General features: G+C 31.9%; 1 protein-coding gene across 1 annotated transcript; it reads left to right on the top strand.

The window, feature by feature from the left end:
• Positions 1-370: 370 nt before the first annotated feature.
• On the top strand, positions 371-3,636 carry LOC125058017 (chromobox protein homolog 1-like). The gene is made up of 6 exons (XM_047662012.1): positions 371-897; positions 1,280-1,457; positions 1,730-1,827; positions 2,268-2,409; positions 2,742-2,835; positions 3,381-3,636. The coding sequence occupies exons 1-6, from the start codon at positions 677-679 to the stop codon at positions 3,455-3,457; spliced, it is 810 nt and encodes a 269-aa protein (XP_047517968.1). The 5' UTR covers positions 371-676; the 3' UTR covers positions 3,458-3,636.
• Positions 3,637-10,540: the final 6,904 nt, after the last annotated feature.

Genomic DNA, 10,540 nt, shown 5'->3' with positions numbered 1-10,540 from the left:
GTCGCAAAAACGAATTTATATCATAAAAGTCCCATCAATACAGCAAAAAAATATTAAATGGCAACTCTAAAAAGTACCTGTTTTGGCGGCAATTCTCTTCCGAACATTGTTTAGTTGTACTAAAACACCTTGATTCTTATGTTCCGCTTCACAGAACTCTTTCACCTTTAATATCATTTCTCGAGCCGAACTTTTTACAACTTTTGGCATTGTAATCAATATTTAAAATGCACTAAGCTAGTTAAAAATTCACAAAAATCTACCACAACAAACGAACTTGATAACATCGACGAATGACAACATTGCCGACCTGTCAAATTTAGTTCCAAAAATATCCGCGGGACTTCTTTCATGAAAAGCACTATAACAACACTATTTAGTAGTATTTAATTTTCACAAATATTTTTGCTACCGTAAAATCGACCTCCGAGCATAATTGTGTTAATAGCTTTTGTTCTTGGTTCTTATTACTTACTAAAAATAATACTAATTAGCACCACTTACAACCAATGTGAAATAAACGTTCACTAATCGCTACATCGGATTCAAGCAACTTTATTAATAATTTCAGAATTGTAGATACACATTCAAATTAATTCGCGTATATTCTTGTAGTTCTAAATATCGAACAAAAAGTAGACTTATTAATCAAAATTCATTCAATTCATCATCAGTCATGGATGTACCTATGGTGTCATTTCCGCAATCAATGGATTTTCCACCAGATCAAATAGCAATGGATACAGCAGAGGTTGTTGAGAAGCCCACCTCACAACCTCCAGAGCTAACAGGACCTCAGAGTGGAAGGCATGAGGAATTTTCAGTTGAAAAGGTTTTAGATAGAAGAGTTAAAAATGGAAAAGTTGAATATCTTCTAAAATGGAAAGGATACTCAAAGTAAGATAAACACTAATATTAAAAAAAGATAATTTTTATTATTGTGTTTTTGTTGGTTATGCATAAGTTCCTAAAGATCCACTTTAAAATGTTTTCCTTGTAGACAACTGCTTTAGAATGATAATGTATAATAGGATATTCATCTAGGGTATATTTCTGACACTCTTTGCAAAATACAAATCTATAATAATTGTCTTAAGTCAATGTTTTTTATATTTTTCTGAGATATTTCTTAAAATTTTTAGAATTACCTTTAATATTCAATTCATTTCATGCGCTTGTTTAGTTTGTTTGTATGTGTCTGAATGAGAGACATATTCTGTTTCAACTAAATAATGCATTCCATGTTTTGCATAGTTATAATATAATGATATTTCTTCAGTGAAGATAATACTTGGGAACCTGAAGATAACTTAGATTGTCCAGAACTGATATCTGCTTATGAAGAAGCACGGTTAAAGAGAGAGCGGGAAGTTCCAGCTCCAACAGAGGCTGTTGATGAAGGTCAAACAACAAGGAAGCGGTCAAAGAGAGGTGATAAGAAGAAAAACAGATTAGAGGTAACTCCCAGAAACAAAGCCTTTATTTAGATTATCACCTGCTTTACTGATCAGCATGCTTGATTTTAGAGTTTAAACTTCAAGGTGGGGTTTAAATAAATGATCACAAAACATACAAGTACATATATGAATTTACTAGAATTGCATGAATAAACCTTGTTTTATAATTATGTTGATGTAGATGTAAATTTTTAGGAAAATATTGTTTAGTTCTAAATAGTATTACAGACTTTGTTTATGTTTCTTTTTAACACATTTGTTGTGAATTCCAGGAGATAGAAAAACCCAGAGGGCTAGCTAGGGGTCTGGCTCCAGAGAAAATCTTGGCTGGACAACTTTTCCATGGAACTCTTTTTTTTTTAGTTCAATGGTGAGTTAATTAAAATCAAATCAATAATCATCAATGGTCAATGGAGTATAAAATAGAAATTATCATCTTTCTATTTTATTCTGCCTCTATGTCCCTGTAGTTATATAATAGTAATAATAAATGTGGGAGCTCCACTGCTTTTCACATTCTTGACTAGACTGTTTAATATGGTAATTATTTCTGGAACTGTAGTTATACACATGGCATATAATGTTTGGCATACAGTTAATTATTCTCAGTACAGGTTTTTTTAGGGTATGTTTGGTACCGTCTTGAAAAATAGAAGATATGCCAGGCACGTAAGGTTAATTAATGACCTTACCTTAAAAGAAATAGATGCTGAAATGTGTTTTGGGTAAACACAATTATTGGACTCTAGACAACGGCACAAAAATACTTAGTTTACCTCTTATTCTAAAAATCATGTATAATTATTTCAGGGAAAACTGTACTGAAGTGGATGTAGTCCCAGGCCATGATCTAGGTCAAGCTTTCCCTGACTTTGTGATACGGTATTATGAGTCTTGTGCACCGTTTAGTGTAAGGCACCCAGTTGGCTTAGTGCCTAGGCCTGCCCCCGAGGTAAGAATTTGTATCATGAAAAACTTACAACTTAAACTTTCTTTAAGCAATATTAAAATTAAACAAATAAAAACGTGTGGCACTCGGGGACTGCCGCGTTAAAGCTATTGCATAGCATTCTTTATCAACTTATGCAATTATAATTATTTTTTATGCAGTATTTGTTTTTCTTTGATATTATTTCAATCTACCACTCTACCAGACTCATTTCTTTCTACTTTAAAGATGTATTTACATATAACATTTCCTTTTGAAAATGAGTAAGTTCTGCTGCATTTAAAAAAACTAACTTTTATTCAAATTATGTGTTATAATATCCAATACTTTTATAGCTTCCAATAGAAGAGCCAGAACCAAATACCGACGCCCCAATGGAGGTCAATGAACCTGCGCCCGAGGTCAATGACCCTGTACCTGAGACAACGGGTAAGTGTATATTTACTAAAATTTTGTTTTACATACAACATAGGTGAAATTTAATTGCCTTATTGTCTATTGGATTAAGGGTCTTTGAAAATTTGTAATGTTTGCAAATTTTTAAACTTGTAACTTTTGACGTGATAACGTCTTTAAAATCGTTTTAGTCGGGTGACATGTTCAGAAACTTGTGTCACACCAAAACCTCACGAGCGCGATCGCAGGTATAACGAGAGAGAGACGGACCGATCTCCCGTCTCATCTCGAGCGCTGCCAGTCATTCCGTGAATGTATGAAGAAAAATGTATATCATAGTCGAATAAGTAAACTTGTCATTTTACACCCGAAATTTATCATCAAAAGTGTGAATAAAACGATAGATGTAATTTAAAATTTGAAAAAATTGTTATCTTCATTAATTCCTTACTTCCCAAAAACTTATATCACCAATAAGACGTTATCACGTAAACATCTCGATCTTAACCTACTTTACAAACAACCAATATTTTTTTTATTCAGTAATTATGTAGTAATTTTTGTTGAAATTTTTCCAGAACTACCTGCAGAGACACAAGAAACACAACCAATCACGGAAAGTGAATCGCAACCGTTAGAAGTTCCTGTGAACTGAGACTTACATTAGTGTCCATTTGTTGTGTATGCCTCGGGTTAAATGAATGAAAAATGTAATAATAAATCTTAGGTCGACAAGTCTAGCTTCAACATAATAACATTTCATTTAAATATTTGTTTACTGCTGGTAAAAGCAGACCCTATACATAACAACAAAACTGTAACTTCATATATCTAAGGGAATACCAACATATACTGAACCAACCAATACTGAAGCACCAACATGCATCGCTTTTGAATAGTACTATTTGTAGTAACTATACCCAATGTTTAAAAAAATAACTTACATGATAAACTATAGGAAAGTTTATGCAGATATTAGTTAAAATAAAATAAATTAGACTTTAGTGTGGATAAGTTCCTTTAGCACAAATTAAAAAAAAAATGCAAATCTTAGCAAATATAATGATAATGTGCCAATTAAGTCCTTTTTGGCGTAGAGGGCGCTGTATTTATTTTACAAAGTCATTTGAGGTTTATTTTAGTGTGATGGTAAATTATACAAAATAAGATTGAAATTAAACATTTTTAACCGACTTCAAAAAAGGAGGCGGTTAATTCTAAGTGTATTTTTTTATAGAAGTTCTAAGAGATTACTTATAAAAAGACATGTTTTGGGTATGTCAATTTATATCGTTCAATTAAAAGGCTAATTGTGCTATTCAAATCAAAAGCAATACAATTATCGAATCGTGTTAAGTGGACCGCTATCTTGCGTGCTAAAGCTCAAAAATGTATGTATCGTAGTTCGAATCATAGAAATGGACATTCCTATTTCCTTCTAAAATATTTTTAATATTTAGGCTTCAAAATAATTATATATCGACAAGGAAATAAATAAAATGTTATTAAATACGCATCGTTTTATTTACACTTAAAAATAATCCCTGTATAGAAACTAAACAATAATAATATCAATACAATGCTTTGGCATTCGTGGTGTTTTATTCTGTAATAGGTTTATTCTGTAATTTGAAAAGTGTTTTTAAAATCAAAAAGATATTTTCTTTTTTTATATTCATACAAATAATTACATACAGTCGCTACAATTAAGTTTGTCAAATACTCGGTTGTGCTACTGGAGATGTTTTCTAATTATATATGTCTAGTGCTGACGATAGAGGGCGCTGTAGCCATTCAACAAAATAAATATTGTCAATACAATTGACCAATTGTATCCTTGTTATACAATCTACCATGGGAGACCTCCCATGGTAGAACGTAATAGACAATTTTATCTACATAAAAAGGAAATAATGTGTTTTGTAAGCAGAATTCAAATCAGTAATTTATTTTTTCTTGAATTCATCATTATCACATCAGACTTCCCGTGAGGTGAACTAAGATCATCTGTAATGATTTTTTGACAACCACAAAAGCTCACGTAAATTTATAAAGTTTCAAAAATTAAGAAAAAGATGGCGTTGTTTTAATTCAAATAATTTGTGGCATAATAGTAATAAAATACTGTTATCTCAAACAATACGTAAGATTGTGTAGTTTACGTAACAACAGTAAAAATGCATAATTGTATTTACAACTTGAGCAGTCTAATGGGTGTATTCAGAACCATCCAGATGGTTTCCTTAATACTTACGTATCCCATATCTTAAAGGCAAGATAAATAAATCTTAAAATAGGTCGCATTTATCAGTAATTACTTATTAATTAGGTCCTTAATATAGCCTAACCATATAGTACATGAAGATTGAGTGAGCTAATCGTTTCTGGCGTTCGTGCCATAATCTTCACAAAATGTTTGCGTTAGCGATGTTACCCAGTCGTTAGCATTTATAATCTGTTGATAAATGGCGCGATAGAAGCAAAATTTTCACACTCAGGGATGCGTTTTCCTTTCATTTCAAGACAGGATTCGGCGCAGAGATGTCCCTCAAACCATGCACCCAGCATCTTCTTACATTGTGCACAGTTCTCGATACACACTTCTAAAGGGTCATATCCTGTTGCTGTGAACAAAAGTATTAAATTATTTCTTTAAAGTTGTATCGCGTGACTACTTCTATGAAAAACTTGAAAAGGAAAATACAATGCCTTTAAGAAATTTATAAAATTAGTATCCTCTCAAAAATAAGCTTTAATCGATATTATCTGTAATACCAAATTACAATAAGTTAAAATATATGTTTCCATTCATAAATAGATATACATCTTAGTTAGTTAAGCTTTCAAAGGTTCATTTTTATCTTACATACTCGTATAATGTTATAGGTTACGAGAAACGTTTATAAGAAACGAGGAACCGTTGTAGAAGGAACGTCAACTATCATTTAAGCACTCACTCACAACCTAGTTGCCATTCACCTAAGTATTATAGATAAAAGACTCGCAACTCTTCGTGTCAGGCAACGGAAGTCAGCTAATTATGATCTTGTTTTTTGTTTTGTTTTTAAAATCAAACTTTGGGTCATTCACCTCTCAGGGTTCATGAAATTAAAACTGCTCAGCTCTTTAATAGCTACGTAAATTACATCGATGTGTAAGTAATTGTTGTATATATGGAAGTAAGCTAACGCCCGAACCCAATAACCTATCTCAATCCATAATCCACTATCTGAAATAGTATTCTTGATCCAAATGTTGTAACAAGTGTGCCAATAACTAATCGACGTATTGTAATACCATCTGTCGATACAAGCTATCCATGGGAGGTGCTAACGGTGTCTGTGGATAGACCTTTGTATCAAAATGACAGTTGACGAAAGCTCGATTTCAACAGATTTTAACTTACACCAGTTTCTTAAATTTTTTGTTAAGTTTTAAACATTTATGTATTTGTGTATTTTAATGTTATTTGTACGGTTTTATTTACTTTATTTGGTTTACATTGATAATAAAATATGAGTGAAAACTCGGTAAAATGTAACGACAAAGAGCATTTTATCCGTCGCCAAAAATGGATTGTCTTTGTAGGGTTTGGTTATTGGGATGCAGATAGGAGATGGATCGACTGTCACGGTCTGATCTCAGATTGTTTTCAATCTGAGATTGTGGATTCATTATTGGATTCGGGCGTTAATATATGATATTGGGTTTAGTAGTACAAATTAAAGAAACAATATCTTTATCAATCTCTTTGAAAATAAATAAACATGCCGACACTTTATAACACTTGTTTGGAATGAACATTTCCAGGGAATTACCTAACATCTGAGAAAATTTAATGATTTTAGTGATCAAGATAAATAGATAATGAAAATAAAAACCAAAGTCATTTCGTAATTTATTTTATTAATACTTATAGATTTCTCGCAAAAATCAAACACCGATCGCACGAGGTCAAGTGCAAGCAATAAGCATTGCGTAAGCTTCGGTGAAAGTGATGTTATTGGGGTCATTGTCTTTGAACGTCCCTTTTAAATTGTGTCTCGGTCAAGAAGCTTAGGACACTGTTTTGCAAGTTTTCGGGGGTAAAATACTTTATACGCTTAAACCAATGTAAGATGATTTTACAGGAATTTAATTTTTAAAGATTTGTATTTAGAAAATAACGTTAGGTTTTCTGTATGTACTTAAACAGTGTAATTTCAAATAATACTTTAAAAAGCTACCCTAAGCCCGATCCAAAGATGCAGTAGTTAGAGAAATATTTACATTACTCCAAGCGAAACACTTTATTTGTTTTTATACAGAACAGGGGAAAACGGGCAAGAGGCTCACCTGATGTTAAGCAATACCGCCGCCCAAGGACACACAATGCCAGAGGGATCGCGAGTGCGTTGCCGGCCTTTTAAGAATTGATACGCTCTTTTTTTAAATTTAATTCAATAGATATGGAATTATGAAACGTACTAGCAACAGCTTGTAGCCCTTTTAATTTACGATTATAAATCCTTTTTATTACAACGTTGATTTTCAGTACTTAACAAGAAACAATTCCGCTACAGACCGTAAAGTCGTCTCTTACAAGTGATTTAATGGTAGCTTATAGAGATATATAGTTACTCAGTGCAAAATTTTCAAAAGAAAAGGGCTGTCTTACACAATATTCAAAGCAGTCTGAGATTTAACAAACAAATAAACCTTTACTTATTAATACTAGTATAAATATTACTTAGGATAATAATAAGCCACCTTTTTTTATTAAAATTATACCGACGTATTAAAGTATAGGTACATAATTATTAGATTACTCTTCCGGCATTACGTTTTCATTCTTCCTACATAACACATTTGAATATGGCAAAACTGGATTTTTATTTTTAACTATTATATATATTCTTACGTCTCCTAATATTATAAATGCAGAATAGCCTTTAACATTATTTGTGCTTTTACGGCTTGACGGGTCAATTGATTATGTTTATTTCGGTATAGTGACGGATAGAACCCTGGAGACGCTTTAATTCTATTGTAACCACGAAAACGTAGGATGACGGAATAGAAAATTTTTGGTTGAAACATTTTATCGTCCTCCAAATGGCTTCAAGCTTTATAAATCTTGTTATATATTTACACAGAAATATATTCTCCTGGAACATATTTCCACGTGCATGAGTTAGAATTTAAAGGTTGAATATGCTTTGTCTATGATTTCAAGTCGACTGTTTTTTAGATTCTTGCGACACTTTATTGCATGTGACTTGCAATAATACTTCGTTCAATCTTGCGACAGAAGTTTAATTAACTGATTACCTTACACCGTTTCAGCTTATTGTAAACTAGCGTAATAGAAGGTCAGATAGACGGCGGGAAGCGACTTTGTTTTTATGAAGATTTTTATCGAAAATAAGCGAAAGTTATATTGTATAATAAACTCACCAATAGCAGGGTTAGCCTCGATGTTAATGACGCAGATAATTAAAATTGCAACAAAAGTGAAGAGCGGTGAAATTTTGCCAGTCATTTTTGGTTAGGCTGAAAAATATATTTATTAAGCAAAGATTTAAAATGTATATTTTTTTAACAAAATTATTAATCCCAATTTCTTGGAGAACCTGATCCGAGAAGGAAAAACTCACACCTGGAACTTGGAAATCAGCATGTGATTGAAGGACGGAGAAAGGTTACAGCCCTTTTCCTAGTAAGATGCTGAATTATATAGCCCTAAAGATCTGAATATAAAATTAAGCTCTCTCTAATCTAGTTCAGAATAAACTGGCTAATTACTTAGTCATCAAAATAATAAAACATTATTACCAATGCGTCGTCCTAAGTATTTGATAAAAAATAATAATAATAATAATTGTATAAGGCACGTGCCTACGTGCTTTAAACACCTAATCTTATGAATAAAACGCACTGTAAAGTGTATTAATATTTTATCGTTAGGAAGAAGATTCTAGTAATGTTGCGTAAATTGTAAAAAAAATCGTAAACTAGAATTACTCAGAGACGTTCAATAAATAATATGTTTAAAATCGGCAGCCAAAAAGCTTTCTTTATAAAGTAACGGTATCAATATTATAATAAATTTATAGTTTGAGAGTTAAGTTAGACTTTAGATTAATTTAGAAAGACTCTGAGTACGGCTGCTAGTTGTATAAAATTATAATAATGGATAAAGATCTATCAGGATTATAGCAGAAATGTGTTTTAAGCATAAATAATCGTTTAACAAAACGTACCCCATTCAAGTTATGACAAAGCGACTTCCGCGTTGCACATAGAACGGTTGAGGCATGCGCCTGCGCAAGTTTTCCTATAGCTATTCATTTCCGTACACTACCAAGTTTATCAAGTTCTTTATGTGGAATTTTCTCGTCGTTTATTTTTTATTTTAAATTTCGGCACTTTGTAAGTACATGTACTCGTAAACTCTTATTAAAATTAAAAATTCATAAAAAATAAAATAACATTATAAGACCGGAAGTATTTGTTTTTAATTTCAATAGTTCCCCAAAATTTTAAAACGAAGAATTTTTGGGCCTTATATAAACGATAACGGACCCCACCTGTAATTTAAATCATTAAATACTTCGACTGTTTAAAAATGGAATAGGTCGAATTTAATGTGCATTAATTAAAATTACTCAAGTAATTAAAATTCCATACTGACCTACATTGAAATCCTGTTACCGCTTTAGAACTAACTCACAATCACTTAGATGTGGACCAAATAAATAATTCAAATCTGGCAACACAATGAATTTGACCACTACCCACTCGCAGTACATTAGTACTTAAAATTTCGGAAAATTCGGCTTTATCAACGACCGATCGTAAATGTATCGAGTTTAAATATGAAACAAGTTGACTATGTTACGTTAAGTGGAGGGGCGACATGCTCAGTATCACAGGAAATGTTTGGTTTTTTTAACCAAAACTCAGCGATAACTCAAATAGCAGTTTCCTAAAGCCCACGAATGTTTTTTTCATCTCGCATATAATGCTCATAGGAGCTTTAATACAATACATAAACAACTTACAAACTTAAAGCTTTTCTATCGTCTGTGGGAATATAAATTGTGAGTTTTGTTTTAAAAATAAATGTTTTTATATTATTTTGACTTACTTCGTAAATACGTGCGTAAATAAAATTTGCATAAAGCTCAACGTACCTAAGTTGTACAACTTCGGTACTGTATTTAGATTTTCCATAACATTCATAAAACAATTGAAGGATACAACTACTGACGATTTAGTTATATATTTGTTACTTTAGTTAAGAATATTCTCTCAATACTGTAACATACTAGTGACCGGTTACCACAGTGCTTGTATACTCCTATTTTAGACTCCAACCTGTCACAAAGGTTGTAAAGTGTACATTATTGTGTAGATTTGTGTTAGGCGAAGATAATTAATTAAACTTATTTTACCAAAAGCGGAGCTGTTAAGCAATCGCTTTGAATTTTAAAACTCGTATTTTATGAAATTGCTCTTATATACTTTTGATTTTGGAATATGTATTTTAGCAACGTAACATAAATATTGCATCTATGATAACGACCGAACTGGACTTCCTTCGAAGGTTGCCCCCGGCATCTACAATGTATTGATGATACTGTTGGGGCTACTCCATAACAGTGACAAATATCGTAATATCTCGTGCCAAAGTTCCTTTGTGCTATATGAAAATAGGTCAGAGGTTTATATTTATCATCATTTACCAAAAAGCATA

Source organism: Pieris napi, chromosome 17 (genome assembly GCF_905475465.1).
Source record: "Pieris napi chromosome 17, ilPieNapi1.2, whole genome shotgun sequence".
Classification (NCBI taxonomy): domain Eukaryota; kingdom Metazoa; phylum Arthropoda; class Insecta; order Lepidoptera; family Pieridae; genus Pieris; species Pieris napi.
This window is presented reverse-complemented; position numbering and strand designations above follow the sequence as displayed.

Bases quoted from the DNA above. Each gene is read 5' to 3' on its own strand.
- LOC125058017 (XM_047662012.1), top strand. From the start codon at position 677: ATGGATGTACCTATGGTGTCATTTCCGCAATCAATGGATTTTCCACCA. The intron at 1,458-1,729 runs GTAACTCCCAGA...TGTGAATTCCAG, and splicing joins AGAAGAAAAACAGATTAGAG to GAGATAGAAAAACCCAGAGG. The intron at 2,836-3,380 runs GTAAGTGTATAT...AAATTTTTCCAG, and splicing joins CCCTGTACCTGAGACAACGG to AACTACCTGCAGAGACACAA.